This window comes from Amblyomma maculatum, chromosome 11, assembly GCF_055883805.1.
Source record: "Amblyomma maculatum isolate TAMU_Amacu chromosome 11, ASM5588380v1, whole genome shotgun sequence".
Taxonomy (NCBI): domain Eukaryota; kingdom Metazoa; phylum Arthropoda; class Arachnida; order Ixodida; family Ixodidae; genus Amblyomma; species Amblyomma maculatum.
Window position 1 is genome coordinate 56,833,058 of NC_139354.1, and position 21,136 is coordinate 56,854,193.

Below are 21,136 nucleotides of genomic sequence, written 5' to 3' on the forward strand. Positions count from 1 at the left end.
TTTTGTTACTAAATACCTCCCTCTCAGTGGTTTTACGACCGATCCCGGCATTCAAATTAGAGTTTCAGCCATAGTTGACATTTCTTATTAGCAAAGAGTATAAATTTCCCATCAACCTCTCAATGTTCTTCAGGAAGCAAGAACACACCAAGTGAAAGCGGTACCAACTCACACGGCACATAAATCACCGATGACGCCCGGGGTAGACACCCGGTGACCAGGGCTGCCACCAGCAGAAAGCCCTGTGCCATTGGTGTTGCATCGGTCCTAAGAACAGATCAGCGCTGTTACCCACTCGCAAGGCCACGTTGCGGCCAGTGTGCTTGGTAGATCATGACGAGCTGCTGAAGGCTGCGTATCAATGTGTTAATGACATGGATAATGTCGTCGACTTGTACCAGTGATGACATCATTGATCAGGAGGCCGGATTTGGCGTAATCATGGCCGGTTTCCTATACGTCTGTTTGAGCCTATGTATGTATGTATGTATGTATGTATGTATGTATGTATGTATGTATGTATGTATGTATGTATGTATGTATGTATGTATGTATGTATGTATGTATGTATGTATGTATGTATGTATGTATGTATGTATGTATGTATGTATGTATGTATGTATGTATGTATGTATGTATGTATGTATGTATGTATGTATGTATGTATGTATGTATGTATGTACAACTTTATTAAGGAGCCGGCAAACGACGAGTTAAAGCGTCATGAGGCTGTTAGAGCCTATAAATCAAATCAAACCATTAAATATGCTGCCAATCAGTCCGCCTGGCAACATGATCACGAAAGCACCGATCGAACCATTAAACCTGTCCCGGAAGAGCAGTGTCCTGTGAAATGCAAGCTTTTGACCTAAGGACAGGGGGTAGGTAATAAGTGAGCCACGTATGAAGGCTCATTGGATGACGAGGTCAATGAAAACGTTCGGCTTGAAAAATAATGCGCTTGGTAATTTGGAATGCTGTGGCCGCTGTGACCGCACATGTCACAGTGACAAAAAATTGTAAGCATGTAACATGACCTGTTATTCCCATTTCTATATTCGTTCCGTTACTGTTTTCTGCCGATGCTCAAATCACAGTGCGTTTCTACACAGCATGCTCGTCGTCACATTGCTGCTTTCTGTCTGACATATTATGAACACCGGTTACCTACACATATCGCCTAACGACGAGTGCTAACTGGTGGGCAGGCAGGGACTGCCCGGTAATGATGCGCTTTCATCGTCAAGAGAAATGAGGCCAACGGAATGAGACGTACCTAGCTTTCAGGTGAGCACGCCCTGGGTGACCTCCGCATGGGCCCCGCCCCTGAAGGCCGTGCGACGTCGACGGACTAGCACCGCTCGCCTCCGATCTTCGTTCTCATCTTTTGTCACCCGCGCATCGTTGCTTGCACCCTGTTGATGAAAGAGGTACGCAGACCAGAAAAAAAAAGACCATGAGTTAGTAAAAATTGGATGTTTATAACACTTACCAACCAATCAAGGTTGTAATATCAGAAAACAAACAATAAGCGCCATTGATCGAAAGTCAATCTTTCGCTGAAAGCGTAAAAGATATATCCTTGTGCCAGTTATTAGTTGGCATACAATAGGCATTCGTGCAATGGTAGGCGCGGGAGCCTCAAGGTCGAGGCTTGCCAGAAGGATGACGCCGTAAAAGGACGACCTTATGAACTAATGTCTTGGAAAGTATGGCTTAGACTTTGTGCGGAACGGTGTATATAAAGCAAATCATTCAATTACCAAATAAGAGGCCTTTATCGGAGCTCTATATCATCCAGAAAACAATTGACAAGAGAATAAACACGTTTTTATAACTCATTTGCCATTCCGGGAGCACATGCATATATTTCATTTTTATTGGTAAACCGATCTTGAGACCAAATTCCTTACCATCGCTTTAAATATACCATGTGTGTTTCACTTGTATACATTAGTGACAGCCGCAGAGGTTGGCTGTTGCCTCCGAAGCCTGACAATTTCTACTTGAGCTAAAGGACACAAATACTTCAAGGTGTGAGTGTAAGCGACTGTATTGTGGAAGACCATAAAGGATTGTCAATACGCACCACTGAAAGAATAAATGCATGTATATATATTAGAGGAAGCTGCCTATATTCGTGCATTTTCGTCCATTTTCAGTCTCGTACCTATGTGACTGCTTAATATCGATGTTAAACCTGGAAAGCGCATAAAAGACACACGGACAACAGCAAGAGGCAGACACACAAGCGCTCGTGTGTCTGTCTCTTGCTGTTGTCCGTGTGTTTTTTATGCGCTTTCGAGGTTTAACATGTCTAACCAACTCGCCCAAACGCTGCCATTATTATTATCGATGGCTGTTCAGAGGTTCCTCCAGTGCATAGAAATGATGCTGTTTTCTCTTCGACAGCTGTGTATTTTGATCTCTCGTTTCTAGCATGGATGACAGAGGTCTGTAATATTTAATCGGGGTGAAAAACTGACTGAGAAGAATTGCCCTACCTTAACCCAAAATCTCCATTCTTCACTCTGTAAAGTGTTAAAACCAGAATTGGTGTTCTATCATCCATTTCAATGGTGATTGCTTAATAAAAGAAGTGCCAAATAGAATCTGTTTCAAGAAATAAAGCAGCGAACTATATCCGAGGGCTCGGCCTTCTCGTGGCGCACTTTTTTGCTCACGCAGCTTATTACAGTGTGCACCATCATCATTGAGCGCTTTTATTTTAGGCATTGCGGTTAAACGCGTCTTCAACGAATGAAAATAGAAAAATGGCCGCATAAAGTACCACTATGCCTGATTCCGGATATATCTACACGCCCCATAAGATTCCTGTTTTTCACGATCCGTAACTGAACACGTTTATCTTAGAAAATAAAATAAGTATTGAAAGCTCACACTAAAGAAAGATTTATTCCAAGTGAATTGTAATTTTATACTTTTCTCTCCTACAAGCCAGCATTATCACCATCGCCACCATCGCCACCATCGCCACCATGTCACTAAGAAGGTAATTGAGCTCGTGACTCCTATATGGCCCATAATAAAGGAAGCTGCCTATATTCCTGCATTTTCCTTCATTTTCAGTCTCGCACCTATAATTATGAGTGTACACCCATTTCCAACATATCATTTCCAGGCGCCTAATTAAACCCATTATATCTGATTATGTTGATCGTGCATCTCACAAAACCTACTCTTTCGCATATGTACATGTTAGGATAAGTTTTTAATTTAGTGATGTTTCATAATTACGACATAGGCGAGGATCGGAGTCTCGCCTGCTCAGTATTGGTCATTGTTGGTGACCTTGTACGGGAATTTATCATTCGATGTCAACAACTAAAACAACAACAACAACCAGTCTAGCTGCAATCCCTGAAGAAAGAGAAGGAGGACGCACGCACAATTGTGGTCTCAGCGCAGTCACTGAATAGCACATCCAAGGCCGGCGCCATCCACCGCGCAGCATCGAGCGGCCACTGCCAGCCATGCGTGGGCCTCGGCGAGTCATGGTAGCGCTCCTATGTCCCGAGGCTGCCCGACCCGGCCGCTGAGCGGGCTCCTCCTCCTGGCTTTGCTCCTCCAGGTGACCAGGGCCGCTGCCAGCGTCTCGGCACCGATTGGCGTCTCAAGTGAGATTATAACCAATCACAAGGACGGGCGTTATAAGCTTGGTTACGTAACCACATCCAATACATCGTAGGCAAAAGCATTGTCTATATCCACTGTAAAGTAAAAAGAGTAAAACATTATCCTGTTGTCCTAAGAGAAAGTCTGTGCCAATTTTGGTCACGAACTCCTTGTGAGAGCACAAACTTATACAATATATCAGAATCTTCTGTAACTGCGATATAAATATATTATACAGAACTACAGGCTATCAAAACGCACTACAGAAATAACTGCAGAACTGCAAAAAAAAGTCTGCCGTTACGAGAGAACTAAACACTACTTTGACGGGGTTCTCTATTTCTTATTTCTTTTCTACTGGGAGAGAATCAGTACGATGTAAGGTGGAATGATAAAGACAATGCCTCTGAAAAGCCCAGTTTTATTGCTTTCTTATAAGTTATTGTAGCGCTTACATTGCGCCAATACCGTCCTTCCTATTGCCCTAACTCAAAACGTCGATTTGCTTGAAGTTACACATATTCCTGTTACAGCGTCTGTATGAAACAAAATGTAATTGCATCATTGCGAACGCAAACAAATAGGACGAACTTTAGCATCTCTCGAGTTGGAGTTCGTTAATTTAGAGTGTTTCACGCGTGTTCTTATTTCGGGCTAGTGCCCGCGTGAATGTGTGTGTGTGTGTGTGTGTGTGTGTGTGTGTGTGTGTGTGTGTGTGTGTGTGTGTGTGTGTGTGTGTGTGTGTGTGTGTGTGTGTGTGTGTGTGTGTGTGTGTGTGTGTGTGTGTGTGTGTGTGTGTGTGTGTGTGTGTGTGTGTGTGTGTGTGTGTGTGTGTGTGTGTGTGTGTGTGTGTGTGTGTGTGTGTGTGTGTGTGTGTGTGTGTGTGTGTGTGTGTGTGTGTGTGTGTGTGTGTGTGTGTGTGTGTGTGCGTGCGTGCGTGCGCGTGTGCGTGCGCGTTTGTGCATGTGCGTGTGCGCGCGCGCGCTCAAAGGATGTGTGAGCAAGCTGGCCAACATAGACGGCGCGGTTTCAACCGTGTGACAGTTTGGAACCGCCCTCGACAAATCACAGCTGGAGCCATATGCACGCTTGCTTCCTTTTTTTTCCCTACCAAAGATGTATGGGCTGCGATGGCCTGAGTAGGAGCGGAGGGAGCGCTAAGGATTTGATTCCTTCTGTGCGCGCGCACTGGACTCTCTTGACCGCTTTTTGTACCTGAAGACGCTTAACTCGTCGTTAGTTCTCGCTTCGTTTTTGGGATTATCCAAGTTAATTATTATCGGTGTTTCAGTCCTGGTAATCCTGGGCCTGCAATGACAGAAAAGCAAAAACTACTGGCTCACCCTCTGCAACACTTCTGTCAGTAGTGCCTGCATTTCGCTTTCCCCTTACGGACGCCTCAGTCAAAGGCGGCGCACCTATTGGCGGTGAACTGATCCCCTCTGCATAGCTTATATAATCCTTGCGTCTGCTTTCGTTATCCCTCAAAAGCTGCTTATAGCTGCTTATAGCTTCGAAGCTGAAATAGCATCAAAATAATCCTAAATAAATTTCGCTATTCATGTATCACCGATGAAGCTGCCTGACCGTCCCAGTGATTGTCGCCACTGTGTTCTTGGTCGGCTCTGATTTTTGTAAAGTTCAAACCTGTCAATCGACCACAGTAGTCTTCGTCAAACCATTATCCCGACAGAGTTAGGGTGTCTTTCTCCTGAAAAAGCAGCTGCGGCGTTCTCGACGGGGTGATCGAAAAATCAGGAGTAGATGGCAGATAGCTTGGCCGTGGACTGATCTGTCGATGCGTTGTGAGACGCTACAGGATCACATAATACGACCGAGTTCTGAGCTAGCACCAGGTGCCAGGTCGGATTTGGCCTATGAGGAGGGAGGGTGAGATGGGAAACCAGTACTCGATGACACTTGGATCCCTTGTTTCATACGCAGCCTCTAGGTATGTAGGCATGCATATAAAGCTGACGTGAGGCGAAGGCTTTATTTCTGGTGATCTTACATGTCATGTATAGTACTGTAGTTAAGGAAACCTGCGATCGCATAACCTAAACAGTTTGCAATGCACTGCCGCCGACATCTGGCGTGAATAGGCGGCACCATGTGGCTGGTCGGCAAGAACAGCCAGCAGCGTTTACTGTGCACATAGTTTGCAAACAGCGGCAGCCACGCGGTCTCATGCTCCTTTTAACAGTGGACCGTACCGTATCTTACTGCAATACCACAATGCTTATGCGTAAGCGTCATATAGCAGGGGAACAGTTTAAATAATTTGAAACCAGGCGAGTACAGATGTGCTTGTACATGAGCGAAGATCCGCAATGGAGGCTGGAAAAGAGGAGCTGGTAACGCTTAAATGCGATGTTTCGCTGTATAATTTCATCTCGATATCTATTCATGTTGACTTATCTTCATTACTCAGTTTTCATGATCGTCGTGTGTGCCGTTTTCAGCGAGACCTAATTTCTGGGATTATCCGATTGCTCAGAAATGCGACGAGAGTCTTTTTGCCATGGAGGTGCAAAGTCACCCGTATCATCTTCCTGTAGCAAAACGCGATTTGTGACCTAACACCCCCCCCCCCCCTCCCCAAACCCATACACACTCACCTGCCATATGTATCCGGGCGTATGGCTTCCTTCACTTAAGCAGGAAACATGAAAATGCGATGCTGATAAGTAGTTGAAGACCGCCTTATAGTGCGTCGTATCACGCGCTACCCACCGAAGACGAATCGTCGTTCGCCTTCCCAGAAAGCTTTCCTTTTAACGCGGCTGAATTACGACTCCTTTTTAGCGAATAACCCGGTCTCGTCGTGGTAGTTGATGAGATTGGAATGGGGATTCCCGAGCATTCTTCAGGCAGGTTGTATAGCTCGTAAAAGAAAGATCATTGAGTATTGTTACGTCACAAGTTGGAAATCAACGCGGTATGTCTGTATCCTGAGCCATTCACGCTAGCCGTAGGTGACGCAATAAAGTTCCCATGGCTTATTTATATCCAGGCTATCTATGTTGGGTGTTAGTCAATACAATGCAATAGCTTACCACTGTATTTTATTGAGTCTGTGTGAGCTATCAGAGGTAGGTATGCGACCATTAGTGATTAAGTGATCCTTGGAGGTGAAAGTGTCCCAATTGTTCTTTTTCGATGGCTGGGCAGGGTGCAGGGCCGTGTTCCGAGATCATTTTCTCAGCACCGGCGTAACTCACCGCAAAAATGACAGATGACTCTCCAATATGTCTGAAATTGTAATTCTAGCTTTCACCTTGTATCTTCAATCTTTCTGCTGTCCTCTGCCCAAATAACATTCTGGCATTCTTTACTACGCTAACTTTCTTAAGCGTACATTCTGTCATTCCGCAGGGCGATGGTTCGTTTTTGTCTCTTTGTGCATACATTGTCGCTTACGCGGTTTTTTACGCCTATCTCCTCTCTCGAGAACAATATCTTCGCAAATTTTCCCTCAGGATGGTCATTTTTGGCATGCCAATAGAGGAAACGGGGGCTAGTCGCATGATACCTATAATCCATATTCTAAACGCTGATGAAAGTAAATTGTCGGAAGGTAGCGGCTTTTTTTCTTTACTTCTGTTGCCGCAGTTGCGTACAACATTACTTCCCCTTTCTCCTAGCGAGCTCGAAAGCCATCGGAAATCATCACGATTGTCGATCCGCGTCTACCGAACTCCCTCGCCACTGTGCAGTATGTAGTATACTAAAACAAATGCGCCTGAAGAAAAAAGCTACACATTTTTCTGAGACCGATTCGTTCATGAAAATGTGGGTGAGGTCCGCGCCATCCACCGAAATATGGCCAGAGGAAAAGAGGAAAATGGATACAAGCAGACAAAACATTCGTTTTCTAGCTCTAGGATCTGGATCAAGCTCATCGACAGTTATCGAAGTAGACTGTAGATAACCTGCGCATCTCCAGAAAATAGGCGCAGCCCGGAAAGCGAGCCTCATTTCTCTTTTCCCGAGAGTCAGGCTACACGCATCAACACGCGCGCTTCCTGATCACATTTGCCGCCTATCGGTGCCACCACTCTTCGCGCAGGCTAGGCCGCTGTAGTCGCGCCACGAGATCACAAGGCAGGGAAGAAAAGCGTTCTTGTCGGACCGCTCTGTGCATTACCAGCGAAACAAGGTTTCTGCATTAGGACGCGTTGTATACCTCCCAACGAGCGCGGGGCTTTCCACGTGTTTATCCCTCTATTCCTTTCTGCCTTGTCGGCGAGATGCCTTCGTCCATGGCAATCAAGCCAAGCTGTGCTAGATGGACTTTACAGCAAGTGAACTCAAGCAAGTATACATGCAATATGAAAGATTTTATGGACAGGTGTCTCCTAGGGTAAAACGCAGTGCCTTGGCCTTCATTCGGGCTAGCAAAGATATCGATGTTGAAGTGATATCTTCACTACGCCAGGTGAAGCCAAGGTCAATGTGTCCTTCTGGTCACCTTCAAACAGCTTCGAGGCCTAGTTGGAACTTGAGCCAGAATCACTGTGAGTGGCTATGTTCCAACCAAACGTCAAGGTCAAAGCCAAAGTCAAAGTCAAATGTAAAAGTTTAACTGACGTGTAACCATGCTTCAGCTATCGCTTCACACTGTGTTTAACCGAAGCTTAACCATAGCGAGTTTGTTGTGTTTTGAAACGTTAAAAACTGAATTTTCAGTCGTGAAAATAGTGATTTAGTTCATTTTGAGATACGTTGGCTCTACCGCCTTGAAATCTGGCGAAAACCACCGCGGTCATCATTCTTCCTTCAATCTCAGCACACACCATCTGGAGGATAACCGAAAACTGTATCGGCTTAGACACCATATATCAGCACAGCCTATGATGCGTTCTCGCTGGCTCGAGCTACAGACTGAACCTACGAACTTTCACTTTCTAGTAAGATTACGTCATTTTTTTTTGTTGCGTCATGCATTCCTTACGCTGCCAGTGACTCCACCAGCATGCGTGCTTAAACGAAGGAGGAGGAATAGTCTAACAGCGCCGTTGTTTCTTAGGACAGGTTGCTCTTTTCTTTGTGCAAAATTGAGCAATTTACACCGTTTCTTAATAAGGTACTTCTGGGGTGTATCGAGAATAATACCCGCGGGGATTTAATTTCTACCTAAACGTCATTGAAATGTTGCGGCGAAGCATGTATGTTTGGCACCGAAGGAAATTATTACGTTCTCTTCAAGCGATTCCACAGTTGTTGCTTACATAGATTACGAAACAAGTTGATCAAAATTGGTATGGTTAACAATACCCAAGGACTGACCGAACATTTATCCTCTTTTCTCCTCTAACCTTATCACATTTATTGACCTCGAGCGCCGGAAACTAAAGATAATGGGACTAAAACGTGACCGATACAAATAACCAGAATCGTCGCCATGCTTTCGCGCTCCGATCGTCATCACTCTCGGATCACCTTCACTCATTTCCATTGATTCCGAGTCACGCAATCGCCCGCGCAATCGGCTACGACAAGGCAGTAGTTCGATCAGTTGTTTAGATTCTGACACTAAGCTCTATGCTAAATTCCAGGGATAGGTATGTGGCGCGACACGTTGCTTCAAAAGGCGAAACACACATAAAGTTCAGTTCAGTTCAGTAGTTCAGTCGTGTCCGACTCTTCATGACCCTATGGACCATATATCACGCCACGCTTTCCGGTCTTTCACTATGTTCCTAAAATCACATACATTCATCTGCAGCGCCTCGAGCATGCCATCTAACTATAGCGTTTGCTGCCTACTCCATCTGCGGCGACCTTCAACCTTTCCCAACATCAAATCTTTCTCCAGCGATTCCTCTCTTCTCATCAGATGACCAAAGTAGCTGAGCTTTAACTTTAGAATTTGACCCTCCAATGAGCAGTCAGGGTTTATGATCGACAATATCGACTGATTTGATCTTCTGGCAGTCCAAGGTACTCTCAAGAGTCTCCGCCAGCACCACAATTCAAACGCGTCAATTCTTCGGCGGACAGCCTTCTTCACAGTCTAACTCTCACATCTATACATCACAACTGGAAAGACCATAGCACGAGTTATAAGGATCTTGGTTAACAAACTAATGTCTCTGCTCTTTACTAGGCGGTCAAGACTAACCATGGCTCTTTCCCAAAAGCAGGCGTCTCTTAATTTCATGGCTGCAGTCTCCTTCCGGGGTAGTCTTGGAGGCCAAGAAGAGAAAATCTGTCACAGCTTCCACATCTTGTCCCTTGATGCTCCAGGACTTGATAGGGCAAGACGCCATGATAACATCAATGAAGGAGTACTAAAGCTTGCCCAATGGCTGCAATACGAAAGAACACTGACATCGTAGTGCAAAGAACCTCATGTGCAATCGAAAGCCTGAAATGCAGGAAGCATGATTCCTGCGCAAAATTGTGATCAAACCTGAAGCTGCAGATATCGCACGTAAATTTCTGGTAATGTTTCTTCCTCGGTAGGTTTTTTAAACCTTATCTTTTTTGATGGGACGAGTTTTACTGCCTTTGCTCAAGTCCAGAGATAAGGCAAGAGCTCCATACAATCCCTGTTTTTCAGTAATATTAAGAGATTTGTTTCTCTTCTTCATATTAGCTACCAAGGAAGAGCTGGGGGAAAATTTCGAATATTGATGAAGCATTGTACTCACAAAAAATGTTTAGACAGACGCTCTATATTTTGTGAGCTGTGTAACGCGAAATTATTTCGTAGCAAGAGCGGCCTATTTCTCCCGTAGTCAGATTGCCATTGGTGAAACAGATTGCGTAATGCACATAATATAGACTCTAACTCTTACGCGTAGTTGCTGGCGTCTACGTTCGCTAAGTGTGTGGATAAAGCTGGAAACGATAAGAGCCTGCTTCACTGATTTCAGGAACGGCAGTTCGTTCGGCATCCTAAATCATTTCATTGATTTTAAGACTGAAAGCTTTGCGTAACAGCTTTAGTTGCGCCATGTTTGTGCAATTACGAAATGTGTGCAAACACCTCGTAGCCCACTCAGCAGCTGCTGGTAACGAACATTACTACGGAAAGCGAGTGAACCTTTTCGTAATTGTCGCAGTTTTTTTCTTGTACAGTTTTTTCGAAACGCCAAATTCTGCAAGCATTTCGAATTTTTCCTAGCATTCTGCACCCTATAATACTAAATCTGATCCATCTGATGACCTTAACTTGGTGGAATCCGGATACCCTTTTTGTTATTTTTATACTACCAGCACATATATAATACCCCGAAAACCTCGCGAAGATTTCCGCAAGACAACTGAATGCGACGTCAGTTTCGAAAATTCGCCTTTCACCGTCAATAGGTATTGGTCTTATGAAACTTAGAGTCTGAAAACTTTCTCGCATCACATCAATAGATATGCTTGCGAAAGTAATTGTTACGCTTTATCTTGCTCGCTTTATAAACAGCCTCTGACGTGGCTGGAAAGACAGCCTTTTAAAGTCGCGCTCATTCGGCTTTCAAGGCGTGCTTCGCTCGTCCATGCATGCAAAGTAATAACATTCACTTTCTTCGGTCCACTCTTAATAAAGCATGCCATCTTTTGAGGCCTCATTTTTCACTAGAACGCTGTTTTTTTCTTAAGCGTACTGTATTGATTTTATAGCCTGTCGAAAGCGGAAATTTGCGCGCTCAATACGCAAGGCGGAAATTAAGCAGTTTTAAGATGTCCTAAGAATTATGATTTCAAAATAATCCACTGTTAGCGAAGGCAACTATTGATTCACATTAGAAATCAATGCCAGTTTGCGCAAATTTTTACTCAAAACCGCCTTGATTTTCTCCCTTAGAGCTAAGACTATAGTTCCTCAGATTAAGATAAGTTTTGCAGTGTTGGTTCTTATGGCGCATATGCCAGTGAGCTTTATGTAAACGAGGTGATGACACACATAATTATGGTGGATACCCAAAGTCGACTATAGCGAGCCACTTCACGTAGCTTTTATTATATTTTGTTTGATGGCGAATTACCAACTCTGGCCATCATGTCCCATTTATGTATGTATGTATGTATGTATGTATGTATGTATGTATGTATGTATGTATGTATGTATGTATGTATGTATGTATGTATGTATGTATGTATGTATGTATGTATGTATGTATGTATGTATGTATGTATGTATGTATGTATGTATGTATGTATGTATGTATGTATGTATGTATGTATGTATGTATGTATGTATGTATGTATGTATGTATGTATGTATGTATGTATGTATGTATGTATGTATGTATGTATGTATTGCCGCATAGAAGACGACGCAAAAGATGACGACAAGCGCGAGCCTGGAAGTGAAAGAAGCTTGAACACAAGACTTGTTCTGGTCGACCATTCAAACCATCTATCGCTAGGTTCTCCTTGGTCTTCTACCGAGACGTGACACTGGTGGAGCGCGCTGGGGTATGCATAGGACTCCTTCCGGCAGTCCACAGCGGATCCCAAACATCGACACGCCTGTCCATCGTGCTAGCCGCCGCCTTCTAGGCCTAGCGCCGGAGTACAGTCATCTGCCGAACGACTCCTCAAACGCCCAAGTTCCTAAGACCTCTCAAGCCATGGCACATACCAATCCTACACCGGTGACTCTACAGAACACCAAGGTGCCAGAGTGCTTTCGCGGGGAAGCGTTTGAAGATGTGGAAGACTGGCTCGACCAGTTTGAGCGAGTGTCAAAGATCAACCAGTGGAGCGCAGACCAGAAGCTTTGTAATGTTTATTTTGCCCTTCAGGATAATGCTAGAACGTGGTTTGAAAACCATGAGGCAAGCTTATCCACATGGGATGACTTCCGCTGCCAGCTGGTCGACACTTTCGCGAGAACTGACCGACGGGACAATGCGCTGCGCCTGCTTGAAGTGCGCATCCAGAAGCCAAATGAGAGCGTGGCTATGTTTGCGGAAGACATGGCTCACCTTTTTCGCCGTGCCGACCCTGATATGAGTGAACCAAAGAAGCTACGGCATCTCATGCATGGCGTCAAAGAACAGGTGTTTGCCGGCTTGGTCCGCAACCCCCCTAAAACCGTGAGTGAGTTCGTTAAGGACGCTACGGCTATCGAACGAGCCCTCCAAGACCGGTGCCGCCAGTACAACCGACCGGTCAACTGTGCCCCGACGACTGCGGCGGCGCTGACTGCAACAGATACGACCACTCTTCGAGACATCATTAGAGGCATTGTCCTTAAGGAGCTGCAGCGAATTACGACTACGAAGGCTCAGTCGTCAGGGGCCCTCATGGAAACAGTGAGGAATGAAATTCGATACGCCCTATCACCGTCTACACCATGCAACGAGTCTCATCCAGTCGACAACGCGGTACCCCTTTCCGAACCATACCACGCTCCAAAACCGATCAGCTGCACGGCCAACATTCCTGCAGCTTACCTCGAGCCGCAGCCCGAGAGCTATGCTGCGGTCCTTCGTCGCCCACCTCCAGACCACGCCCCACCGAGCTCACCGAACCGTCAGGAGATTCGGTTCCTCCAGGGGCCTCAGTGGGCGCCTCCCAGGCGCTCTCAACTGCGCCGAACTGACAGGTGGCGCAGTTATGACAGCCGACCACTTTGTTTCTACTGCGGACAACCTGGCCATGTGTATCGGTACTGCCGCCACCGCGAAGAGGGGCAGTCCTTTCCGCTTACTTCTGCTCGCCGCCGCTTCGACACTGATTCTGCCCAAATCGACGACGACCCTCCGGTCAGCAGGGAAACCGAATCCCCGGGCTTCCGCCGCCGCTCCTCCCCATCGCCACAGCGTTATTCGCCGACGCGTCGCAACACTACTGGCGTTAGCGGACGGCGGTCTCCTAGCCCTCACCGGGGAAACTAAGAGCTGCAACCTCGCGAGGGGAGGTTGCAACCAGTCTAAAAGTGTCGAAACCCTCACCACCGCCGCAATTGCCGACAACCCGGGCTTCTGACGCCGCCGCTAACATTGACATTTCCGCACTACCGCCGAAAATGCCGTACCAGATGATCAACCATGACGACGAAGCTGACAGCGCCGATCTTGCCGCGCTTCCGCCGCAAATGCCGAAAGGGACGATCAACTCAGATAATTTTGTTAGCGCTGACCTCGCCGTTTCCATTGATGGGCTGGCGGTACATGCTCTGGTGGATACCGGGGCAGATTTTTCAATTATTAGCCAGAAACTGGCCGACACCCTTCGCAAAGTAAAAACTGAATGGACTGGGCCAGTAATAAGAAGTGCTGGGGGTCAGCTACTGGCACCGACAGGGAAATGCACTGCCCGGATAGGAATAGGAAACGCGGTGTTTGTTGGCAGCTTCGTTATTCTCCCTGACTGCTGCAAAGACCTCATCTTGGGCATGGACTTTCTGCGTCTTCATGGGGCTGTAATCAGCATCCGTGACAGCATCGTTGCCTTCACCAATAACCATGAAGACCTTGGTTATGCGCAAGTACCACTATTGCCCTTACGCGTCGCCAATGAGATGGTGACATTACCTCCGAGATCATGTTCTCTTGTTGAAGTGAAATGCGACGTGGCGCATACAGGCGATGGCGTCGCCGAACGGGCAGTTACCCTGGTACTCAGCCGAGGTGTTTCTATAGCTCGAGGGCTGGTCAACTTGACCAATGGGCATACCGAACTGCTGCTGACAAACTTCAGCGACGAGCGTCAGCAAATTCCGAAAGGCACAACTGTGGCCTTTTTCGACAGCCTCCCAAATGCGCAGCACTGTTGCTTACTGCAACAGAGAGGATCAGTGTGCAAGACACCCGTAACCATCGTTGATGTGAGCCCAAATCTGTCTTCTTCAGAGCGGGACCGCCTTTTGGATCTCATAGATCAATTTCGAGACTGTTTTGCTTCAGAATCGCGGATCGGCCAAACGCCTTTGACAAAACATCGAATTATCACGGATGACTCGATTCGCCCGATTCGACAAAATCCTTACCGTGTGGCTCCGAAAGAACGTGAAGCCATTCAGCGCCAGGTGGCCGAAATGCTTAGAGACGACGTTATCCAGCCGTCACAGAGTCCCTGGGCTTCACCCGTGGTACTTGTTAAAAAGAAAGACGGCAGCTTACGATTTTGCATAGACTATCGCAAGCTCAACCAAGTGACCAAAAAAGACGTGTACCCTCTCCCTCGCATCGACGACTCCTTGGATCGCCTACGAAATGCACGTTACTTCTCGTCGATGGACTTGAAAAGTGGATATTGGCAAATCGAAGTGGATGAGAGGGATCGGGAGAAGACAGCATTCATCACTCCCGACGGATTGTATGAGTTTAAAGTCCTTCCGTTCGGTTTATGCTCGGCGCCAGCAACATTTCAGAGACTGATGGACACTGTGCTTTCGGGACTTAAGTGGCAAACATGCTTGGTGTATCTTGACGACGTGATAGTGTTTTCGGCTACATTTGAAGAGCATCTACTCCGTTTGCTAGCTGTGTTTCAGGCCATACAATCTGCGGGCCTCACATTAAAACCCGAGAAGTGCCACTTCGGTTACGAGGAGCTGCAGTTCTTAGGCCACGTCGTCAGCCAAGAAGGTGTTCGGCCGGATCCTGAAAAGCTCTCCGCAGTCGCCAAGTTCCCAACACCTACGGACAAAAAGACATTGCGGCGCTTCTTGGGTCTTTGCGCCTATTACCGTCGGTTTATTGCTGGCTTCTCACGAATAGCCTGGCCATTAACTTCACTGACTCGTGACAACGCTGTCTTTCGCTGGGGTGAAGAACAGCAACAAGCTTTCAATGAGCTGAGGAGGCGTCTACAGACACCACCTGTCCTGGCGCACTTTGATGACGACGCCCCTACACTGCTTCATACGGATGCCAGCAACGTGGGCTTAGGTGCTGTGTTAGTGCAGCGCCAGGATGGTGTGGAAAAGGTAATTGCTTACGCCAGCAGGACCCTATCTAAAGCAGAAGCGAACTACTCGGCAACCGAAAAAGAATGTCTTGCAGTGGTATGGGCGGTTATGAAATTCCGCCCTTATTTGTACGCTCGCCCCTTTCAAGTCGTCAGCGACCATCACTCTCTCTGTTGGCTGACGAACTTAAAGGACCCTTCAGGGAGACTCGCGCGTTGGAGCCTTCGATTGCAAGAATTTGACATGGCAGTTATTTACAAATCTGGAAAGAAGCACACGGATGCAGATTGCCTTTCGCGAGCGCCGGTCGAACCTTCCACTATGACCGATGAAGACACTGCGTTTTTAGGTGTCATAGATGACGCACCGCTTTCCCAACAGCAGCGAGAGGATCAGGAATTGCTCCCTCTTATTGATTTCTTGGAGAAGCGAACTACGGTTGTGCCGAAGATTTTCGCCCGAGTAATCTCTTCATTTTTTATTCGCAACAACGTCCTTTACAAGAAGAACTTCCGTCCTGGGGGAAACAGTCTTCTGCTCGTCGTCCCATCGGTTCTCCGCACTGAAGTTTTGCAAGCGTGCCACGACGAGCCAACCGCCGGTCACCTAGGCTACACCCGCACGTTGGCTAGAGTACAGCACGGATACTACTGGCCAAAACTGCCGGCGACAGTGAAACGCTATGTACGTACGTGCATTGACTGCCAGCGCCGTAAATCACCCCCTGTAAAACCAGCTGGCCTACTCCACCCTCTTCAAGTGCCAGCGACACCTTTTAAGCAAATCGGCATGGACCTCCTGGGACCATTTCCGACGTCTACAGCCGGGAATAAATGGATAATTGTCGCCACTGATTATCTGACCCGCTACGCGGAGACCAAGGCTCTGCCAAGGGGTACCGCCGCCGAAGCAGCTAGGTTCTTCGTTGAGAACATTGTCCTGAGGCATGGCGCTCCGGCACTTATTATAACTGACCGAGGAACTACATTTACGGCCGAACTTTTGGAAATCGTTCTTCGCCTCAGTGGTACCAGTCACCGTAAAACTACTGCCTATCACCCTCAAACCAATGGGTTGACGGAACGCCTCAATAAGACCCTCGCAGACATGCTTTGCATGTACGTCGACGTAAACCACAAGAATTGGGACGAAATACTTCCCTACGTTACGTTCGCCTACAATACGGCCCGCCAAGACACCACTCGCATGACACCATTCAGCCTCCTTCACGGGCGACCAGTAACAACTATGCTGGATGCAATGTTGCTCCCGAATGCCGACACCGATGATCTCGACCAGGACGCCGAGGAATTCGCTCAGCGTGCAGAGGAAGCTCGCCAACTAGCTCGTGTGCGGATTCAAAATCAGCAGGAGCACGATGCACAACGCTACAATCAGAGACACCGGCATGTAATGTACGAACCTGGCGACAAAGTGTGGGTCTGGACACCTATTCGCCGCCGTGGACTCTCCGAAAAACTATTGCGACGATACTTTGGACCCTATGTTGTTCAGCGACGTTTAACCGACGTCACTTATGAGGTGATGCCAGACGGGGTGTCGACATCAAAGCGACGCCAGCACCAAGCTGACGTCGTCCACGTCGTGCGTGTGAAGCCATACCACTCAGTCTGACCTTAACCTCCTACTTCCTTTTGTTCTCATCGGGACGATGCTTCCTAAGGAGGGGGGCAAATGCCGCATAGAAGACGACGCAAAAGATGACGACAAGCGCGAGCCTGGAAGTGAAAGAAGCTTGAACACAAGACTTGTTCTGGTCGACCATTCAAACCATCTATCGCTAGGTTCTCCTTGGTCTTCTACCGAGACGTGACAGTATGTATGTATGTATGTATGTATGTATGTATGTATGTATGTATGTATGTATGTATGTATGTATGTATGTATGTATGTATGTATGTATGTATGTATGTATGTATGTATGTATGTATGTATGTATGTATGTATGTATGTATGTATGTATGTATGTATGTATGTATGTATGTATGTATGTATGTATGTATGTATGTATGTATGTATGTAAGTATGTATTATGTATGTATGTATGTATGTATGTATGTATGTATGTATGTATGTATGTATGTATGTATGTATGTATGTATGTATGTATGTATGTATGTATGTATGTATGTATGTATGTATGTATGTATGTATTATGTATGTATGTATGTATGTATGTATGTATGTATGTATGTATGTATGTATGTATGTATGTATGTATGTATGTATGCATGCATGCATGTATGTATGTATGCATGTATGTATGTATGTATGTATGTATGTATGTATGCATGCATGCATGCATGCATGCATGCATGCATGCATGCATGTATGTATGTATGTATGTATGTATGTATGTATGTATGTATGTATGTATGTATGTATGTATGTATGTATGTATGTATGTATGTATGTATGTATGTATGTATGTATGTATGTATGTATGCACGTGTATATGTATGCAAATGTGCGTTTCTCTTTGTTTGTTTGTACGTGCGAGCTAGCGTTACCAAAAGGAAGAGCCACTACCTTTAAGATGCGAACCTTTCTACTTCAAAGCTCCTCAATGTACAGAACTGAAGGTAATACTATCTTCTCGAGATTGAAGTCTGTCTGTTTCACCGCGCCTTTTAATGATATTGGGATTTCTCGAGAAATAAGCACTGGCAGCTGGGTTCATTCCCAACCACAGTAGCTCCATCGAAACGAAATGCGCCTCAGCCTCAAGCTTGCCAGGCGGCTACATCGGTTTCGGTTACTCCCGATATATGAAGACCGATGACGAAGAGCGAAGTCTCAATTTTTGTGCCGCTGCTCCGAAGAGTCAGTGGCTTAAACTGAGTTTACGTAGCTGTTCCTGTTCAGCTGCCAAGCGAAAAAAATTGCCACCGCATAACCGTTCTTCATTAGTCACCAAGCCTTACCCAAAATATATGGCTCAAGATTTTATCCTCGAGGAGCCTTGCATGTCGGTTTTCTCTTCGCCCTTGGACAGAGCCACAGTGCATTGCTTGTGTATTTTAATACATGACTATATTTCTCTGAAGAACTTTGCTTGCATCTTCTACGATTTTCGACGGGTCTTCCAAATGCCGCCTTGAACCCATCGCTTACAGCAGCAGGAACATTAACCTTCGCAGACGCCGACTTATTTTAGAGCATGAAGTCTCTATTTTGCGGTTTTTGAGCAAGCAAACGCTATTTTGTTTCAAAAAGTACAGTTACCGCTTCTTTAAAAATGGCGATGCATTCAGCAGACGCACTGAGCCCATATACCGGCCGAAGACAACGCGGGCCGGAGCGCATGACTAAGTCGATTAAAAGCCCGGATGTTTAATGTCGATACTAAACTCAGGGCGGAAGTTAAAATTGTAAGCAAACCCAGCGTATACATCGGCCCTTAGCAATGCGATAAGCTAGAGAATCCGCACATACTCCGTAGCGCAGCATACAAGAATATTAATGAAGGAGTAATCGCTCGCCGCACTGACAGAGGCGCTCTCACTATCTTGGGCTGAAGTCAGACTGGCCGACTAAATGCATCTCAACTTCCAGCGCGCGGCATCTCGATTCGTGGTCGGTGTTTAGGAACACCGAACGTTTAAGCGTGTTGCGCTCCAATGTGCACCCACGTTCAGGGATAAGCCAGGAACAGCACGAAAGAGTTACGGAACGGAGCGAAACGTGGTGTTGAAGTGGGGCGTATGCGCTCTTTGGCAACGCATGAAAGGTAGAGATCCCATGAGTAAGAAAAAGGCGCGTGAAATCCCGTGATGGAGTATGACTAGTGGTTTTGTTGAATATCAATAAAAGGCGCGAGAAAGCAGGCAGGCGTCAATCTAGAGAAGGGAGTTCAGTTCAGTAAGGGGCTTTGAGATAGAAAGGTTCGAATCTTAAAGGCAGCGGCTCTTACTTTTGGTAACGATAGCAAGCACGCACATATACGTACGTACATCACACACACACACACACACACACACACACACACACACACACACACACACACACACACACACACACACACACACACACACACACACACACACACACACACACACACACACGCGCGCGCACGCACGCACGCACACACACACACACACACACACACACACACACACGTACATAAATGCATATATATTGTAGGGGTGTGTTTATTAAGTCAACCCAGATGGATCCAGCCGCTCAGGATGAACTCGCAGGCGGGCGTCAGGCGTAGCGAAGCACCAAGACAGCGGCCAACTTTTTCGGCCTCGAGTGTGCCAGCACGCGATTCATGCCAATGGTTATGATGACAAAGATTAACACACTACAGTTTTCCCTCGGGTAGAGAAGGAGCCATCCTGGCGACTTATGGAGCCGAAAGGACAGACGGATCGTAGTAAGGCTTGATTCTGTTCACATGAACTGTTTCCGTCCATGGCGACGCAAGTCCGCAGAAAGTGTAACAGGCTCAACTATAAAGTTAACAGGAGGTGATTTTTGAAGTACTCGGTACGGACCGTGATATCGAGCAAGAAGCTTTTTTGAAAGGCCGGCGGTTGTGGCAGACACTCACAGCCACACCATGGAGTTAGGTGCATATGAAGAAGCCTCGCCGGTGTCACGATAGTGTTTTTGTTGCCACTGGTTTTCCGTTGTTTGCGAATAAGCGAGATGACGGCATTATTCTGCGTACTGGCGGTGTTCGAGAGTGGCGTCGATTCAGGGACATCAGGGCGGTAGGGAAAAAGCTTGTCCATTTCGAGGGTTAGCTCACGGCCGTAATGAAGGAAGAAGGCAGAAAATCCAGTAGTGGGCTGTGTCACAGTGATGTACGCGTAGGTTACAAAGGGAAAAACCTGGTCACAGTTGGAATGAGCGTCATTGACTTACATGGCCAGCATGTCATTCAGAGTACGGTTGAAGTGTTCTGTCAGACCATTCGTCTGAGGATGGTAAGAAGTACCGGTGTGGTGAATGATGCGGTATTCTTTAAGTAGGGCCTCAAAAGCGTCGGGCAAGAAAACACCTGCGCGGTCGCTGAATAGTTCCTTTGGAGCCCCGTGGCGAAGAATCAAGTTCTTGAGAAAAAACAAAGCAACGTTTCGTGCGGAGGCAGAAGGCAACGGCGATGTTTCTATGTAGCGAGTAAGATGGTCTACGCCACGATAATCCACCGGTTTCCAGCGGAAGTAGTAGGAAGAGGGCCATGGAGATCTATGCCAACGCGGTCAAACGGACGAGCAGGGCAGGGTAACGGCTGCAACAAAACAGGGGACTTCTGAGGAGTTTTTCGGCGTTGACAAGATTCGCAAGCGCGCACGAAATGTCGTACAAAGCGGTACATTCCACGCCTGTAAAATCGCAGACGGAGGCACGTGTAGGTTTTCAATACGGCACCGTGGGCACACCATGGGTCGCTATGGAACGCAGCGCAAATTTCGGCGCGTAGATGACGTGGGATAACTAGAAGCCATTGCGGACCGTCAAGAAAATAATTTCGGCGATAGAGAAGACCGTCACGAATGGAGAAGTGGTGGGCTTGCCGGACGAGTGCTTTCGAGGAATGACCGGGAGTAGGAGGAGTTTAAAGTAAATCCAAACGTGCACTGATCCACGGTGCTCGGTGGCCATGTC

General features: G+C 46.7%; 2 protein-coding genes across 2 annotated transcripts in view; one reads left to right on the forward strand and one right to left on the reverse strand.

Moving 5' to 3' along the window:
* LOC146173837 (uncharacterized) overlaps nucleotides 1-260 on the reverse strand; it is a 29,247-nt gene extending 28,987 nt beyond the window's left edge. The window contains exon 1 of the mRNA XM_084584583.1: nucleotides 173-260. Within this exon, the coding sequence (XP_084440709.1) occupies nucleotides 173-251 (79 nt within the window). The 5' untranslated portion in view covers nucleotides 252-260. The remainder of the gene's footprint in view (nucleotides 1-172) is intronic.
* Nucleotides 261-3,529: 3,269 nt separating this feature from the next.
* LOC146173838 (uncharacterized) overlaps nucleotides 3,530-21,136 on the forward strand; it is a 98,743-nt gene continuing 81,136 nt past the window's right edge. The window contains exon 1 of the mRNA XM_084585281.1: nucleotides 3,530-3,638. Coding sequence (XP_084441407.1) covers nucleotides 3,530-3,638 — 109 coding nt within the window. The remainder of the gene's footprint in view (nucleotides 3,639-21,136) is intronic.